Genomic DNA, 19,271 nt, shown 5'->3' with positions numbered 1-19,271 from the left:
GGTTCCAGTGAGATGAGATCGTGCCATTGCACCCCAGCCTGGGGGACAAGAGCGAGACTTTGTCTCAAAAAAAAAAAAAAAAAAGTTGGCCCCACCTAACAAAAGAGTACTTTTTAATCCTCTCATGTTGTGAAATGATTTAGGGATAATGAAAATCTGAACAGAACTTTAAAAAAAAGACAATAAAACCAAAGCCCATAAAGTACGTACTTTATGCTTACAGTGTTGTTTGCAAAGTAAAGCTCCCAATGGAGACTTTTGCCCTCTTCTTTTCCTGCATCATTTCTTAGTTCAGGCTACTATAATAGAATATCATAGACTGGAAGGCTGGGAAGTCCAAGATCTGGGTGCTGTCAGATTCTGTGTCTGGTGAGGGTCCCCTTCCTGGTTTGCAGATAGCGGTCTTTTAGTTGTATCCTTGCATGGCAGAGAATACAGAGAAAAGAAGTGTGGTCCATTGTGTCTTTTCTTACAAAGGCACTGATTCCATCATGAAGGCGCCACTCTCATGACCTAAATACTTCCCAAAGGGCCCATCTCTTTGGGCCCACCTCAACCATCACATTGAGGGTTGGGATTTCAACATATGAATTTTGGGGGTAACACAAAATAATGAAGCCTTCATTATAGCAGAGGGCTCTGTAGGAGCTCTAGGCTATGCTAAAATTGTCTTCTGACTTGGGTACCGTCAACCTCTATGGAGTTCTAATTCATTGTGTATGCTTTTTATAAACTAATATAAGTCAAGCCACCTGGCTCCTCTTTGGTCTACATAGCTGTATTTCGGCAGGCTGTAATAATTATTTTCTTAAAAAAGTCTTTTTTTCTCTCTCAAAAAAAAAAAACAATTTTTTTATAGCTCCTCGTTAAACAGATTTTTAGGTTAGGCCACAGCCATGAACATCCTGCTGTTGGGACATTTGTAAAAAAGGTATACAGTAGCCCCCTCTTCTCTGTGGGGAATACATTCCAAGACCTCTAGTGGATGCCTGAAACTGCAGATAGTACTGAACCCTATATACACTGTTTTACCCTATTCATAAATACCTATAGTAAGATTTAATTTATAAATTAGGAACAGTAAAAGATTAATAATAATAGAACAATTATAACAGCATACTGTAATAAAAATTATGTGATGTGGTCTTTCTGTCTCTTAAAATATCTTATTGTGGCTGGGCACAGTGGCTTATGCCTGGAATCCCAGCACTTTGGGAGGCCAAGGCAGGCAGATCACAAGGTCAGGAGTTCGAGACCAGCCTGGCCACTATGGTGAAACCCTGTCTCTACTAAAACTACAAAAATTAGCCGGATGTGGTGGCACATGCCTGTAGTCCCAGCTACTCAGCAGGGTGAGGCAGAAGAATCGCTTGAACCTGGGAGGCAGAGGTTGCAATGAGCCGACATGGTGCCACTACACTCCATCCTCCAGCTTGGGCAACAGAGCGAGACTCCATCTCAAAAAAAAAAAAAAAAAATCTTACTGTACTGTATTACTGTATTCACCCTTCTTGTGATGATGTGAGTTGATAAAATACCTACGTGATGTGATGAAGCGAGGTGAGTAACGTAGGCATTGTGATATAGCCACAGATTATCATTGCCCTTTTGGCCATACATCAGAATGGTGATCATCTGCTTTGACTGATCTTGGATCATGGAGTCATGATGATGGTTGGATGTCAAGAATAGATCATATAAATGACTAACATGGTGGTAGAGCCTACAGCACAGTACAGTGGACAAAGGGAAGACTCATTTGCCAGGTGAGATGGTGCAGGTCAGCACAGAGTTTCATCATGCTGCTCAGAATGACATGCCATTTAAAACCTATGGATTATTTCTGGAACTTTCCATTTAATAATTTCAGACCATAGTTGATGACATGGATAAGTTGGGGGGACTATTGTATACATCATTTTTTCTCTTTGTACTTGGGCTTCTAGCTGATATCTTTATAAATCATACAGCATCTTTCATCCCCTTGTACTTTGTATATTACTCAGGTGATCTGTAAATGTGTTATTATTTTAAAAATGTAATTCATAATTACATAGACAAGAAATAAAAGTTCTTCACTTCTGTTGCCCACATCTTCTTTAAACTTATGCTCCTCACCAGTGATAACAAGTATTCTCAATTTCACATCTGTTCTTTCAGACCTTTTCTTAATCTTTCCATCATATTTGCACATTTAGAGATCCATGGCCCGTTTGCTCGTTAATATGTGTTTTAGAATCAATTTATCCAATTTCATGGAAAAATTACATGGGACTTTGGAATTGAACTGAATTTATAGATTAATTTGGAGATAACTGATATCTTTATGATAATAAGGCTTCAATTCTTATCAAGGAGCAGAGCTCTCTAAAACCCTTCAATAGAAGTTTATAATTTTCTACACAATAGTTTTGCGCATCTTTCATTATATTTATTCCTAGATAGTTTGTATGTTGTATTATTTTAGTTTACATTTATAACAGTTTGTTAGTGATATACAGAAGTGAAATTGCTTTTTTTTTTTTTTTTTTTGAGACAGAGTTTCGCTCTTGTTGCCCAGGCTGGAGTGCAGTGGCATGATCTCGGCTCACTGCAACCTCTGCCTCCTGGGTTCAAGCGATTCTCCTGCCTCTGCCTCCCGAGTAGCTGGGATTATAGGCACCCGCCACCACGCCCAGCTAATTGTGTACTTTTAATAAAGACGGGGTTTCTCCATGTTGGTCAGGCTGGTCTCGAACTCCTGACCTCAGGTGATCCACCCACCTTGGCCTCCCAAAGTGCTGGGATTACAGGCATGAGCCACCATGCCCAGCCTGAAATTGCTTTTTTAATGTTGTTCTTATCCAGCATAATTGCTAAATCTCTATGAATTCTATCTATATGTCTATAGATGCTCTTGAGTTTTCTTTGCAGCTAATCATAATGTCTGAATATTTATGGTTTTGACTGCCTCTTAATTTCATTATTTCTACCTTTAATTCCTTTTATCTTACCTGCTTTTAGTTGAGTAAAAGTAGTGATAATGGGCATCCTTGTCCTGTTCTTGATTTTAACATGTCACTCTAAACTGGGATGTTTACTGTAAGTTTTTGATAAATGTCTTTTATTAAGCTAAGATAATGAGTAGTCACTTCGAATGAGTATTTAATGAAGGAGCATGTAGTTGTTCCCCTTTAATTCTTTTGTATGGTGAATTGCTTTAGTATATTTTGTAATGTTAAACCATTTATATATTTCTTGGAAATCCTATTTATATTTATACATTTTTGCATTGTTGGATATTTCCTTGTTGGATAATTCATATATAGTGGAATTGGGAGCTAGACTTAAGGGCTAAGGTAACTGGTGGCTGGATGATTCTGTGATTTATTTTCAAGGATTCTCTGATTTATATAAGAAATTGGGAAGGACATGTATGTGATAACTAGAGAAAGAAAACTAAAACTTTAAAACATTAAACGACCAATCCAACATCACACATGGACTCATGTGGAGTGGTTGTACTTACCACTTACTAGTGTATGAACCCAATGTTCCTCTGTGCAATGGAGATTATAATGGTCCCGGTCTCATGAAGTTGCTAGAGATCAAAAGCAACATTGCTTGTAAAGTGCTTTGCACAATGCCTAGCACATGGTGGAAAACTCATTCATGTATTCATTTATTCTTTCAACAAATAATTGTACACCTGCCATGTGTTCTAAGAGCTGGGGACATAGCATAAAATAAGAAGAGGTCTTTCTTTTCATGAAGCCTTTATTCTAGTAGCAAGGAACAGACAATAAATCATACAGAAGAAAATGGAAGGCCAGGTGAAGTGGTTCATGCCTGTAATCCCTGCACTTCAGAAGGCTGAAGTGGGAAGATTGCTTGAGCCCAGGAGTTCAAGACCAGCCTAGGCAACATAATGAGAGCCCGTCTCTCTAAAAAAAATTTAAAAATTATCTGGGTGTGGTGGCACATGCCTGTAGTTCTAACTACTCCAGGAGTCTAAGGTGGGAGGATCACAATCACACCACTGCACTCCAGCCTGGGTGGCAGAGTGAGACCCTGTCTCAAAATAAAAATAAAAATAATTTAAAAAGGAAAGAAGAAAGAAAGAAGAAAGAAGAAGAAAACTACATCAGTGACAGGATTCAGGATTCTAAAATGGAAGTGGCATAACCTGGTTTATATTTTAAAGACATCATTCTGGTGCTCAGTGTAGAAAAGGATACAGAAGGCCAACATAGAAGCACTGGAAGCAGCTAGGAGGTTGTTATGATGTTCAAGACAAGAAACAAGAAGAATTATCTCTGAGAAATATGATCAGGGTTGGCCATGGGAAGAGAGGTATTTCTGTAATGTTTGGATTTTTTTTTTTTTTTTTTTTTTACAATAAGCACGTCACTCGTATAATTTTAAAAAATACGTGTGTGGGAGAAAATAGTGGCTTGGTGTAAGGTGGCATGCAGGCTTAGAGAGAAATGAATAGGTTTGGAATATATTTTGAGGCATAATCAATGAGATTTACTGATGAATTAGAGGTATTGGTGAGTGTTAGGGTTTTTTTAAACTTTTATAGCCATTTGTGGCTACTGTAGATAAATGGTTTGGGGAAAAGAGAACAATTAAGGACACCTAGCTTTATGGTTCAAACATCTGGGTCATGCTATTGACTGAAATGAGGATGTTTAAGGAAGGAACAGATTTTTTTCCCCCAAGTGGGAATGAAAGTTGATTTTCAGGAAAAATTAACCACCATTATTCTGTTGATATTTGTCAAGTAAAACAGTGTCGTAACAATTTTACAAAATAAGTAAAAAACATTTCTGTATGTGGTTATTTTTTATAGCCATTCCCAAGAATGTTATTGGAAAAAATCTTTTTCCTCCATAGAATTGTAAATCAATTTACAAAAACACAGGCAGAGCAACCTTTCCAGCATCCAGGCAGACCTGATACTCCATATTTACTTTCTTTAGTAGTTCTTCTGATATTGGCCAACCAAATCTCACTTTTGAAGGAAAATGTTCTTTGACTTAAACACAGAACACTGTTCAGTAGCTCTTTGATTAGATTATGCATAAAAATTATGTGTATGCCACTCACTGGAGATTAAGTAATTAAGACGCTCTTAATATTGCTGGGGAAACATTACAACCCTCATTATTTTAATGGACTGGTGGACTCCAGGGACTTGCCAACAGGATGCAATATCTTGCATTCCAAGTTAGCAAAATACACAATTTTGACTGGCAACCTAAATTTGTAAGCTTTTGATGAGCTGTGTAGAAATAAGTCATCTCAGGTCAATTCTTAGAGGAAGGAATATTCTTAAAATAATAATAATACTTTGTATAATGGTGGCTTTGTTGTTAGTGCTACTCAGGCATTAAGGACTCTGCAGTCAGGGAGTGAGTGGTCTTTTCATCTCTGCTTTGAGAGGGGTCCCCAAGGCCCTAAGGCACTCTCAGGGCAACAGCACAGATGTCTCTGCATTCTGTGAGATTGTCTTTTAGTAGCCTTGCTATGGATGACTAATGGGTCTGTACAAACAACATAATTGCACTGCAGTGTTTGCACTGGAAATGCAAAAAGACAAATATTTTCTTTTGTTAAATGTATATTTCATCATGTTTCAAAAATATCCTTAGCTAGCTTATTTAAAAAAAAAAAAAGTGGTCAATATGACCTGCTCTACAATCATGAGTTACAATTCTTGTTTCATCTTAATAAATCTCTAGTTAATTATTTAAGGCTGTCATCTTAGCAGTAAGTCCAGTATCTCCCTCCATGGGTTCAGCCCTCCTTCTCCTGAGTTGTCAAAAAGACAGTGAAATAAATGTGACATTTTAGGTTCTCCAATCCCAAAGCCTATCCCAAATTTTATACTCAGTGGAGAGAGCCCTGATCCAATCAGTCCAATAGTGCTGTTGCTTCTTGCATCTACCAGTGTTGCCTCCTGGCCCTCCAGAGTTTGGTGATGAAGCTAGTCTATTCTGTAAGGGACCTCCATGACCCATTTCTCTGGGGAGTAAGTTGTGGCTGTTGAAGAGAGGTGATACTATTGCCTTTTCTTAGACCATTTTGTGTTGCTATAATAGAATACCTGAGACTGGGTAATTTATAAAGAACAAAGACTTACAGGTTTGGAGCCTAGGAAGTCCAAGGTCAAGGGGCCTGCATCTGGTAAAGGCCTTCTTTCTGTGTTATCCCCTGGCAGAAGGCAGAAGGGCAAGAGAGAGGAAGGGGGCCAAACTCATCCCTTTATCAGAATCCCACTCCCAAGATAATATCACTAATCTATTCACATAATTACCTCTTTAAGGTCCCACCTGTCAGCAGTGTTGCATTGGGGATTAGGTTCCAACACATGAACTTTGGGGAATATATTCAAATCGTAGCACCCCTCAATTCCACATTCAATCAAATATTTTTATAAAGCAACTATTCTGTGCTAGGCACTGTTCAGCATATGGGGGACATTCCCAAGAATTAAGAATGAAACAGACAAAGTTGTGTATATAACATATATACTATTGGGGATCCCAATCAACAAGTACCCAAATTTATGTAAGATCGTGAAAAGAAAGATGCTACCAACTGAATTATGACAAGCTGTCTACTGGAAATTGATTCTGATTTCAAATATGTTAAATCATTTAAAAAGATAGAAGGAAAGAAAGAAGAAGAAAAAAAAGAAAAAAAATAAGGTAAGGTGGGTTATCCCCAAAACAAACTCTGAGATGAGCATTTGAGTGCAAGTAATTTTTTTTGGAGGCACCAACAGGGGAGTGGGTATGTGAGACAAAAAATAAAGCAAGCCAGTCAGGGCGAAATAATGAAAGGTAACCACTGTGGGCAACTGGTAACCAATCCTACTGCAAGCTTCGGGAGGTGGTTTAGAATGTGTCTCAATATTGTCCCACCCAAGTGGTTAAGGCAGCTGGGATATTTATATACAAACTGCCATTGGTCATTGACTGAGGCATCAACTCAGCCAATGTGTCAGCTCCTAGTTCTTCAGGCCTATCCTCGCACCTAGGCTGAGCACTCCAGGAAAACCCAATGAGTAAAGAGTCACAGATACTTACAGAAAAGGAAGCCATCACTGTTCCCAGAAGGATGAGTCCCAAGGGGATCCCAGAGGACCACTGATAATGTCTATCACCATGAGCATCTTAGGATGGTTGAACAGTGAGTTTAGATGATAAATAAACACCAGAGTAAGGTTATGGAGGTGAAAGCAGGAACGCCATTTCAGAGAGTATAGAGGGAACATTTGAGAAAGTGACATTTGAGCAGAAACCTGAATGTTGAGGATTGAAGCATAGGTATATCTGAGGGAAGGCTCTCCAGTGGAAGGAATAGCTGGTGTAAAGGCCCTGAGACAGGAGAGAATTTGATAGATTCAGGGAACTAAAGGAGCCATTTTGGGTGAAGCATGATCACCGATGTGAGAAAAGGTAGGGAATGCCTTTGATCACATAGAAAAGAACCCAATCATGTAGAACTTCTTAGCCATGACAAGGAATTCAGATTTTATTTTGGATATTATGTGATGCTATTAGAGGGTTTTGAACAGTATGTATAATCTGTTTCTGTTTTAAATGATCACTGTGACCTCGGTATAGGGATAAGGGTGGAAACAAGGAGATGGGTCAGAGACTATTGTGCTTTAAAGCAGGGAAATAGAAATATCACAGTAAGAAACGTCATATTGTGAGGGGGAGTGCTTCCTATTTATTCAAAAGTGGTATCAAACCATTAATAATGTTCTTTTTAATAATAAAAAGATAAAATACACATTATAGTAAATAAGATCTAAAAATAGGCTGGCTCCTTGACTAAGAACAAGATTTAAGAGTTCATAACTAAGCCAGGCATGGTGGCTTACGCCTGTAATCCCAGCACTTTGGGAGGCTGAGGTGGGCGGATCACAAGGTCAGGAGATCAAGACCTTCCTGGCTAACACGGTGAAACCCCGTCTCTACTAAAAATACAAAAAATTAGCAGGGCGTGGTGGCAGGCGCCTGTAGTCCCAGCTGCTCGGGAGGCTGAGGCAGGAGAATGGTGTGAACCCAGGATGTGGAGCTTGCAGTGAGCCGGGATCATGCCACTGCACTCCAGCCTGGGTGACAAAGTGAGACTCCGTCTTCAAAAAAAAAAAAAAGAGTTCATAACTACACAAATTTAAAGAGCAGTAACAAGAATAGTGACTTAAATAAGTGAAGTCAAAACTGCTGAGAGGCTCAGAGCAGTAATAACAATACAACCAACCTAAAACTTGGCAAACCAGTGCTCTCTTTGGTCAGTTTCTAGGCTGTAGTCACACTCTATTACTCATCAGCCCAATTGTGAAATCCTTGGAAAAATAATGTCGATCATACTTAGGTTTTTGTACATAGAGATTTTACACAGCGCATCACATAGCAAAACTTCCCTAAATCCTGTCTTGCCAATACATTCCCCCCCATCCTGATAGCTCATACATTCCTTGGCTGCCCCTAAAGACTTTCCTTCCTTTTTTTTTTTTTTTTTTTCCTGAGATGGAGTCTCACTCTGTCACCCAGGCTAGAGTGCAGTGGCACGATCTCGTCTCACTGCGACCTCCATTTCCTGGGTTTTCCAGTGATTCTCCTGCCTCAGCCTCCCGAGTGGCTGGGACTACAGGGCCCAGCTATTTTTTGTATTTTTAGTGGAGATAAAGTTTCACCATATTGGCCAGGCTAGTCTCGAACTCCTGACCTCCAGTGATCCACTTGCCTCGGCCTCCCAAAGTGTTGGAATTATAGGCATGAGCTGCTATGCCCGGCCCCAATTCTTATTTTCTGCAAACTCTGCCTCAAAAATCAAGCCCAGGGAGCCTTTCCCCCTCATTTAATACCCTAGTAACTTTTTAAATGCTATTTTTGCCTTTGATCCTCTCCTGCAGCTCACCGTTCCCTAAAATACTCCTTTTATCCTGTCAGTCCTCTAAATAAGATCTTTCTGAAGCTCCTGTTCCCTGCCCAAGGATAACAGCCAATCTCCTTAGTTGGCAGATAAGGCTTATTTCTGACTCCTCCCTCACAACCCCCAGGCTCAGCCTAACAGAACTTGTCAAGCTCTGAACATACCTTGTTGTTACCTACTCTGGGTCTTTGCCCTGGCTCTGCCCCTCCTCTGAAATTTTTCACTGTGTCTCCCACACATATATTCACTCACTCACACACACATGCATGCACATCTCTACCCACAAGAAAATCACATCTTAAATCTCTCTTTTTCTCAAATTTATTCCCTGCCCAGCAAAGGAGATACGACACATCACAAAGTAGCACAGTTATATGTATTACGTAGACATTTATTCATTTTTTGAGTGCCTACTTCTTACCTGCGTATTTGGGGCACAAAGATGAATACAGAATGCTGTTCCTAGCCTCAAGGAGCTCCATCCTGTGGGACAGATGAATGTATAAATATACCCTCCTAGAACATGGTGAGTGCAGTGATTGGGATGTGCACAGAGTATGGGGGTGGAGAGGAGGCAGGTTTAGGCAGAGTAAATAAAGCAGGGCAGGGCTAAGGTGGAGGGGTTCAATTCACTGGCTGGGGAACAGAGTCTGAGCTCAACCAAAGACAAGTCTCAGGACCAAGGAGAGCACTTTGTGTAGCCAGCCTTGAGGCATTCCTCACATTTTTTGGAAGCTGCTCAAAACATTCTGCAAGGCCCTCATAGGCAAAAGATTCTCACTTAAAGGAACCCCTCATCAGGCATATCCTGGATCCCTTTGAGTTAGGAAAATACAACTTCCACTCCTGAATTGCAGGGTTTAGGGATTATTAGTTAAGGAATATATACATCCTTAGAAGGACTTTTTTGGGGATCAAATCCTCAGGGGATGGTTCTCATTCTGAATTTGAAATGGAATCCAGGACTTTATTTTATTGGGATTTTCTTTCTCTGCTTTTGAGGGATTGGAGCCTAGGTAAATTCTGATTAGCCTAGACAGAGTTTATCTCCATAGCTTCTTTTACTGCTCACCTGGCCCCTGTGATGTTATTTATGAATGCCTTACTTCCTTGAGATACATTGTAAATTTCTACAGCAGCACAGTCTAACAGAAATATAAGCCGGGCGCGGTGGCTCACGCCTATAATCCCAGCACTTTGGGAGGCCGAGGCGGGTGGATCACAAGGTCAGGAGATCGAGACCATCCTGGCTAACACGGTGAAATCCCATCTCTATAAAAATACAAAAAATTAGCCAGGCATGGTGGCAGGCGCCTGTAGTCCCAGCTACCTGGGAGGCTGAGGCAGGAGAGTGGCATGAACCCGGGAGGCAGTGCTTGCAGTGAGCCGAGATTGCACCACTGCACTCCAGCCTGGGCGACAGAGCAACAGTCTGTCTCAAAAAAAAAAAAAAAAACAGAAATATAATATGAGTCACATATGTAATTTTAAATTTTCTAGTAGATATATTTTTAAACATTAAAAAGAAATAGGTGAAATTAATTTTAATGTTTATTGTTTAACCCAATAAATCTAAAGTGTTATTTAAACATATGATGAATATTAAACAATTAATGAGGTAGCTCATATTCTGCTTTTTTCCTACTAAATCTTCAAAATCCAAACATGTATGTACTCATACAGTTTCAATACAGACCAGCCACATTTCACGGGCTTAATTGCCACCTGTGGTTAGTGATTACTGGATTGGACAGCATGCTCTAGATGTTAGAGAGTCTGTCTGTACCCTGGCTCCAGGTTTTCTGCCACTTAATCTTCCCAAATCTCATGCATATTGGCCAGAAAAATACCGTCACTGTAAGAGGTGACATTAAACCCAGCACTTTTTGTCCTCTATTTACAATAGAGTAGGAGGTAGGAGAAAAGAATGTTTAAGTCTCAAAATAAACCTGTATATTATTATTTTCTTAAATTAGCCTAATGGAATTAACCAGCTAATTAACCATGTAGTGAGTAGAAATATGGAGTAATGCATGATGACAGAATAGCCTATGCAGAAGTGTTTAATAACGAAGATGGCTAATACTGGATAATATACTTCAACGTGCAAAAACATTTTAACATGTAAAAAAGCATGTTTTTTTTTACATGTTAAAATGTAAAAAGGGAGGAAAAAGAGCCCTGGAAATCAGGAGACTCAAATAATTTTAGTCTTGCCAGTAGTTAAATTTCAATTCTTAAACAAGAAAATTAATCTGTCTAGCCCAAAGTTTCGTCATCCGTAAAATAACGGATTGGATGTGATATCTCAAAATTCCTCCCACTCCTCCTAAATTGTGTTGACACTGCCTCTTAAGTAAATCCCACAGTCTTTGTCTCCTCGCCACCCCCACTGCCTGCCTTGAAGCCTGCATAATTTCTTACCTGAACTACCACAGCTAGTCTCCGTAGCAACTTCTCAAATCTGTCCCCCACACAGCCATCGAAGAAACCTTTCTAAATAAAAATTGGATCATCTCATGCTTAATGCCCATCAGAGGCTCCTACAGCCCACAGCAGTTGGCATGGCTTGCTTTTATCTGCTCCCTGCCATCGACTCCTGGGCTCCCCCACAGACACCCATTGTTCTAGGCCTGCTAGACTTGCGCAGCTTGCAGGATATGACACAGCTTTTGGACTGCCTTAATTCACTCAGGCTGCTGTAGCAAAGTGCTATTGACTGGGTGGCTTAAACAATAGAAACTTATTTCTCACAGTTTTGGAAGGTAGGGAGTCCAAGACCAAGATGTCAGCTGGTGGGGTTCCTGGTGAAGGCCCTGTTCCTGGTTTGCAGATGGCCAGCTTGCTGTATCCTCATATGGTGGAGAGCTCACCTCTGTCATGTCTTTTCTTACATGGCCATTAATCCCATCATGAAGACTCCACCCTCATGACCTAGTTATGTCCCAAAGGCTGCTCCTCTGAATACTATCACATTGAAGATTAGGGTTTCACTATATGAATGTGGGGGGAGGACACAAAGAGTTCATAGCAAGATTTTGAGGATATTTAGATCAATCTCAAGGTAGAAGTTGCTCTTATAAACACTATTTTGTAATGATATGCCTGCCATTTTTGAACAGCTTTAATATTTAGATAGGTTTTCCTTATTTCTAGACAAAACACTTCCCATGGGATTTTGGGAACTTACTGCCAGATTTGATATTTGTAATTACCTAGACAATCATCTTACTGAATAACTGAGGAACCTTTCTGGGTTGAGTAACTTGCCAGCATTACACAGTTCACTAAGGTTCAAAGATGAACCTGGAACCCAGACTTTCTGTTCTCATTCCAGGCCTCTTTTATGTCCATATATAATATACACAGTAAAACCATCAATTTTCCTATTTGAATTCACTTCATCATTCCACTATTTCTTTATAAAATATTGAATTTATCAGGGACCCACATTCTTTATCCTCTGTTCATCAGATCCTGCTAATTTGTTTCAGTAAAACTTCCACAGATTGAGTTGAATCCTATTCTATTGATAGAGTCAGAAGCAAGCCTTCCTTCTTATCTTCTCCCTCCCCCTTATCCTTGACTTCATATAATGAAAGGCAGCAAGAATGATGCCCTAATTTCTAAAATGTATTTTTGTTTGGAAATAAGGTTAGGACATTATTGCCCATACTAGGCAATTGTCTCTATGTACTTTTTTTCTCAACTATGAAGTAAGAAATATAAGCTAAATAATTCCTGTGGTTTCTCCCACTATAAAATTTCTATCTATACCCAATAGCTCCTAAAATGGTACATTTCATGTAATGGTCATTTAATAAATACTTAGGGAATTGGTATTTAATGGGACAGAATGTCAGTATGGAGTATAAACAGTTCATTGAACTTTATTATTAATTGCTCACTTTGGGAGAGTAGTACGTGCTATTACTCTTCATAGCAGCAAAAAATGAGTTATGGAAATATTAGACGTGTTAACCAGTTTTTCATTTTGGTTTGGTTTTTGCAGGGGTTTTTTTTCAGTTGCAAGATTTAATAGAGTGAAAACAGAGCTCCCATGCAAAAGAAGGGGACCCGAAGAGCATAGCCATTGCCAGCTCGAATGCCTGGGTTTATATCCCGATCATTGTCTCTCCCACTGTGCTCTCAGGCGATAGATGATTGGCTATTTCTTTACCTCCTATTTTTGCCTAATTAGCATTTTAGTGAGCTCTCTTTACTACCTGATTGGTCGGGTGTGAGGTAAGTTGCAAGCCCCATGTTTAAAGGTGGTTGCAGTCACCTTCCCAGCTAGGCTTAGGGATTCTTAGTTGGCCTAGGAAATCCAGCTAGTCCTGTCTCTCAGTACCCCCTCTCAACAGGAAAACCCAAATGCTGTTGGGGAGGTTGGCCAATGACCGCTCCAACTGCTTCCTGCTGAATTGGGGCATAGTAGGGGTGGTGCAGTTGAGATTTCCTCAGGAGGGGTGCCTTTGGTGTCATTAACATCAGAGCATGGGCTAGCAGGCCAGTCCAGGGGTCCATGGTAGATCTTAGTCATGGACTGCCTCTGGGGATCCATTTGAAGAACGATGTGTAGTTTTACAGCTTTGATTCTGGAACAGACAAACTTAACAAGGAGGTTAAAGATACAGGGATTGAAATGTATGGTGTGTAGTGTAGGGGATTATTTCATTGGCACACTTTACAGGCCCTGACTATATCTGCTTGATAGTTTTGAAAAGGCCTGGTCTAGTAAATAATGATTTGGTCATCTAATGGGTGTTATCAATGCCTAAGTGAAAGGTTTGATGAAGGGTTTTAAGTAATTTCCATTGGTTAGCTGCAGGCAAAAGTATTTTTCCTTCTTTGGTAGCTAGCCATCCTGAGGGGAGGAAACTATGTCCTCATGAGGTTCCCCATTCTATTTCTTCTTTTGAGTACTGGGGCTTGGTTTCCCAGAGGGGATTACCACATACTAGGGGTCCTTCTATAAGCATTTCTAATGGAGGGTCCTGCCTTGCAGCTCTTTTTGCTTCAATGTCCGCTTGGCAGTTCCCTTCTATTTCCCTTTCCTTTCCTTTCTGATGACCCCAGCAGTGTAAGACTGCCACCTCTTTAGGTTTCTGTACCGCCAATAATAATCTCCTAATGGCTTCCTGATGTTTGATAGGTGTTCCCTCGGAAGTTAGGAATCCCCTTTCTCTCCATATTGCTGCATGGGCATGGAGGACTAGGTAAGCATACTTAGAGTCTGTATATATATTTACCCTTTTTCCTTCTCCTAATTCTACTGCCTGAATGAGGGCTATTAGTTCTGCCAGCTGAGCACTAGTTCCTGGAGTGAGGGGATTACTTTCAAGTATTCCATTATCACTGACAACTGCATACCCCACTTTTTGAAGCCCTTTTTCTACGAAGGAACTTCCATCAGTATACAAGTTGAGGTCGGGATCAGTCAAGGGAACCTCTAAAAGGTCCCCTTGAGTGGCGTAGGTTTGAACAATTACTTGTTGACAGTTATGTTCTATCTTTTCTTCATTGTCTAGAAGAAATGTGGCTGGGTTAAGAGTTGCACAAGTGCACAGTCGCAGCACTGGTCCTTCAAGCAGTAGAGCCTGATATTTAAGTAAATGGTTGTCTGACAGCCACAAGTCTCCTTTAGCAGTGAGTATGCCATTCACATCATGAGATGTCCACACAGTAAGATCTCTTTCCTGTATTACTTTAACTGCTTCAGATACTAAGACTGCTACTGCCGCCACTACCTGTAAACAATGAGGCCAACCCTTTGCCACTACATCAGTTTCCTTACTCAGGTATGCCATGGGTTGCAGGCTTGTCCCTTGGACCTGTGTAAGGACTCCTAGAGCTATTTCTGTTTTTTCTGTGACATATAAAGGAAAGTCTTGCCCCGTTGGCAAGCTTATTAACACTGGGGCTTGGGTTAGGGCCTTCATTAGGGCCTGGAAAGCCGCTTCTGCTTCAGGTATCCATCTTACTAAATGGGTATTGGCTTTCTGAGTTTCCTAAATTAGTGTATATAATGGCCTAGCTATTTCGCCGTACCTGGGAATCGATATTCGGCAGAAGCCTGGTATGCCAAGGAACCCTCTTAGTTGCTTTAGGGTTTTGGGATGAGGATAAGCCAGTATGGGCTGGATACGTTCCTCACTGAGGGCCCTGGTGCCTTTGGATAATTTTAGCCCTAAGTATTTAGCCTGTTCTGAGCAGAGTTGAGCTTTGGTTTGGAAACCTTGTAGCCACAGGTGGCAAGGAAATTTAAGAGTGCTCGGGTGGCTTGATGGCACAAGGTTTCTGAACGGGCAGCTGAAAGTAAATCATTCACTTACTGAAGGACAAGAGTGTCCAGGTATGAGAACTGGCTCAAGTCTTGGGCTAATGTCTGGCCAAATAGATGGGGGCTATCCCTGAACCCTTGGGGTAAAACAGTCCAGGTGAGTTGAGACGTTGGGTTTGAAGGATCTTCAAAGGCAAAAAAGAATCGAGAGTCAGGATGTACAGGGATGCAGAAAAAGGCATCCTTAAGGTCCAGGATTATAAACCACTCTGCTTCCTATGGTATTTGGGAAAGCAGAGTATAAGGGTTAGGTACAGCTGGGTATAGAGGGACAACGGCCTCACTGATAATCCTGAGATCTTGCACTAACCTCCACTGTCCATTGGGTTTCTGTACTCCTAGAATTGGAGTATTGGAGGGACTATTGAATGGTTTTACTAAGCCTTGGGCTTTTAGGTCCTTAATTTTATTGAGTCTTTGTTGGGCCTCGGGTCTAAGGGGGTACCGCCTTTGGTAGGGAAAGGGGACAGAATCCTTTAGTTTAATTTGAACAGGATGGGCATTTTTTGCTCATCCATATTGTCCTTCTGTTGCCCAGACTTCAGGATTAATTCCTTCCTCAAGCAAGGGACCACAAACGGTTGTTCCTTCTCCTATGTTCAGGTGTATAATGGCCCCTGCTTTTGCTAGAATGTCTCTCCCTAACAAGGGAGTGGGGCTTTCAGGCATAATTAGAAAAGCATGTGAAAGAGTAAAGTTCCCCAGTCACAACTTAGTGGCTGGGAGAAGTATCAAGTGACTGGCTGTCCTAGGACCCCTCGGATAGTGACAGATGTGGAAGACAGTTGTCCGGGACAGGAGAGTAAGACTGAGAAGGCCGAGCCAGTGTCCAGGAAACAGTTAACCTCCTGGCCCTCAATGGTCAAGCATACCCGGGGCTCTGTGAGGGTGATGGGTTGGGCTGGCGCTTGCCCCAGGCACCCTCAGTCCTGCTGCCGGATCATCTGGTTAGTGGCTTCTGACTCAGAGGACCTTTGTCCCCTGGGGCAGTGGGCCTTCCATTGATTCCTTTGACATAAGGGGCATGGATGAGGGGGTGGCTTATTAGTATTTGGACAGTCTTTTTAAAGTGTCCTTGTAGACCACACTGGAAGCAAGCCCTATTAGGCATTGGATTTGCCCAGCCTTTCCGTGTTCCAGAGCCTCCAAAGTCTGCTTGCCTGAGGGCCATAACTAAAGCGGTAGCCTTTTTAAAATCCCGTTTGTCTTGTTCTGCCTGCTTCTCCTTATCTCTATTATGAAAAACCAAGGTTGCCAAGTTCAATAGGGTTTCTAAGTTTTTGAAGTTTTTTCTGATGTCTGTAGCTGACTGAGTGATAAACTTATCCTTTAAGATTAGTTGGCCTTCAATAGAGTCAGGTGACAGAGAGGTATGCTTTCTCAATGCCTCCCTTAGTCTCTCCAGAAAGGCGGTAGGATTTTCTTCCTTACCCTGTGTTATAGTGGACATCATTGAATAATTCATGGGCTTTTTCCTAGTTTTCCTTAGTCCTTCTAGCATGCAAGTTAGCAAATGTCTGCGGCACCTATCTCCGTGTTCTGATTCTGTGTCCCAGTGAGGGTCTACACTGGGAACTTCCTGCTGGCCTGTGGGCAATCGTTCTCTTTCCTCTGTTGTCATCCTGTCATTGACCTGACTGAGATACCAGAGATCGCCAAACTCTCGGGCTGCAGTTATGGTGGCACTTCTCTCATTTGGGGTTAGTGTCTGATTTAGCAGTAACATTACATGTCTCCATGTCAGATCAAAGGATTGTCCTAACCCTTGTAAAACATCAATATAGCCATCAGGGTTATCTGAGAATTTACCTAGGTCTATTTTAATTTGCTTCAAGTCTGAGAGAGAAAAAGGTACATGCGCTCTGGCTGGGCCAAATTCTCCTCCTCCCACTGCTTGGAGGGGGCATAAACGGGGAATATTGGCACTCTTTGGTTCATTATTTACCCCTTTGTCTATCTCCTTTTGGACCATTTGGGTTGAAGGGGGTTGCTTATTAGTTGGAGAAGGAGTCAGGGGGATGCCGGGGTAGGGAGGTAGACTCTGAGAGCTTCCTGTAGGGCATAAATCACACTTTTTACATAATTGCGAGTTGTCTCTTAATGAAAAGAAAGTTTGTACATATGGCACTTCACTCCATTTGCCTTCTTTTCTACAAAAGAGGTCTAGCTGTAAGATAGTGTTATAATTTATACTTCCCTCAGGAGGCCAGGTTTCTCCCCCTTGAAGAGGATATTGTGGCCAGGAGGTAATGCAGAAGAATATAAGTCGTTTCTTTCTTAGAGTCTGAGGGTCAAATTGGTCCCAATTGTCCAGAATACATCTTAGGGGTGTTTTTGCCTTGAGGGGGAACATTTCCCATCTGAAAAAAGAACATAGGGATGCCAGCACCTCTACTCATTTTCCGACGAGCATTAGTCGTAGAGCGTCCTCTATGGTCCTAATGCTTATTCCTTTCCAGAGTGTGTCACCACCCATGGACCTCTGCTTATTGGATTAGTTACGCTTACCAATGTAGCAGTCCTGTGCCTGTTTTCCCGCCTTTCTTAACCCAAAGAAAGGGGTTCGGACTGCTGGATTCTAGTGGTCCTTTACCAGCATGCCCAACATTGCCTTTGTGCTCAGGGGTGAGTCCTAGAGCTAGGCTGCATTCCTGAGTATTTCATGACAACCCAGCTGCCCCATCAAGATGCAGTCCCATAAACAGTTCTTAAGTAAATTCGTTTCACAGAGGGTGTAGGTAACCTTTTGAGTCAGGATTGAGATAATCTTTTTGATTCTAGAAGTACTTTAAGGCTTGGCTGAGTGCAAACAGCTCGCAGGTTTGAGGAGACCAATTATTAGGCAATTTTTCTAACTCTGCTTCCACAAGAGTCTCCCTATCAATTACTGAATACCCACTGTGATTTTTTTCTCATTCACCTGGGAGGAACCATCTATCATCCTGTACTGAAGGGAGTTCCTCCTAGGTCTGGTCAGACCTTTGTATGGTAATTAAGATTTAAATCTCCTGTTAGGAAATCTTCTGGGTTAAGGGAATTATCAGTGATTAGTGTTAAATTACCTTTTTCTAACAAAATAACCCCATACTTTAAGATTTTTGAGTTAGTAAGCTACCTTTTTGCTTTTTTGACTTAGAATAATTCTGAACTGGTGAGGTGTGCTCACAATGAGGTTTCCTCTAAAAGTTACTTTTCTACTTTATTCTGTTAGCAAAGCAGTTGCCGCTACAGATTGAATGCATTTGGGCCATCTGCGGGTTACTGGGTTAAGGATTTTTTATAGGAAAGCTATGGGTTGTCAGCGGTCTCAGTGTTTTCAGGCTACACCCTTGTTTACACTGAGAACAAGGTAGTATTAGAGTGTTACAGGGTCATGGAGAAGACCTTCAATTATCAAGTATAGGTTTTTTAAATTTACCCTGGCTTTTAAAGGAATAGGGCACACTTTTTTTTCTACTATTTCTTTTTCTTTCTTTCTCTCTTTGACTCCCTCTTTGTCTCTCTGCCTCTTTCTCCTCTCTGTGTCTCTCTCCTCTCTGTGTCTCTCTCCTGTCTCTCTCTCTGTCTCTCCCTCTCTCTGTGTCTCACTCTGTCTCTCTCTCTCTCTTTCCTCTCTTAGCCATTTACAAACTTGGGCCCCTGGCAAGGGTGGTGGGGAATGGGTCCCACATAACTGCCCATGTGGAGAGCTGTATACCTAAATCGGTAGGGACATCAGGGACAAGACTCCCTGGGTTTAGAGCCTAGATGCCTAAGGATACAGTGTAGAGCTTCCTTATATCCCTTTGGAGATACAACTTGCTAGAGGAAATGAAAGTCTGAACCATTAGCACCTAGGAGGCAGGGATCAGAGGAAGTAGATTCAGAGGTAAGGAGAATTTTGGGGCTACCCTTTTAAGAAAGTCATGGTTAGGACCCAGGAGGTATGGGTCAGAAGGAAAGGTAGGGGCACATGCATGGGTGACTGTTGAGTAGAGACTTCTGGCTGCGC

The 19,271-nt window shown here is 41.4% G+C and overlaps 2 protein-coding genes across 50 annotated transcripts in view; one reads left to right on the top strand and one right to left on the bottom strand.

Moving 5' to 3' along the window:
* NRCAM (neuronal cell adhesion molecule) overlaps positions 1-19,271 on the top strand; it is a 314,922-nt gene that overhangs the window by 102,321 nt on the left and 193,330 nt on the right. The window lies entirely within an intron of this gene.
* Positions 16,221-17,640, bottom strand: LOC134810632 (uncharacterized). The gene is given in 2 exon segments (XM_063815949.1): positions 16,221-17,621; positions 17,623-17,640. Coding segments are annotated over 2 exon segments (1,419 nt in total).

The sequence above is a fragment of the Pan troglodytes genome, chromosome 6 (assembly GCF_028858775.2).
Source record: "Pan troglodytes isolate AG18354 chromosome 6, NHGRI_mPanTro3-v2.0_pri, whole genome shotgun sequence".
In the NCBI taxonomy this organism is placed as follows: Eukaryota; Metazoa; Chordata; class Mammalia; order Primates; family Hominidae; genus Pan; species Pan troglodytes.
The sequence above is the reverse complement of the archived record's forward strand: the minus strand, read 5'-3'. Positions and strand labels throughout refer to the sequence as shown.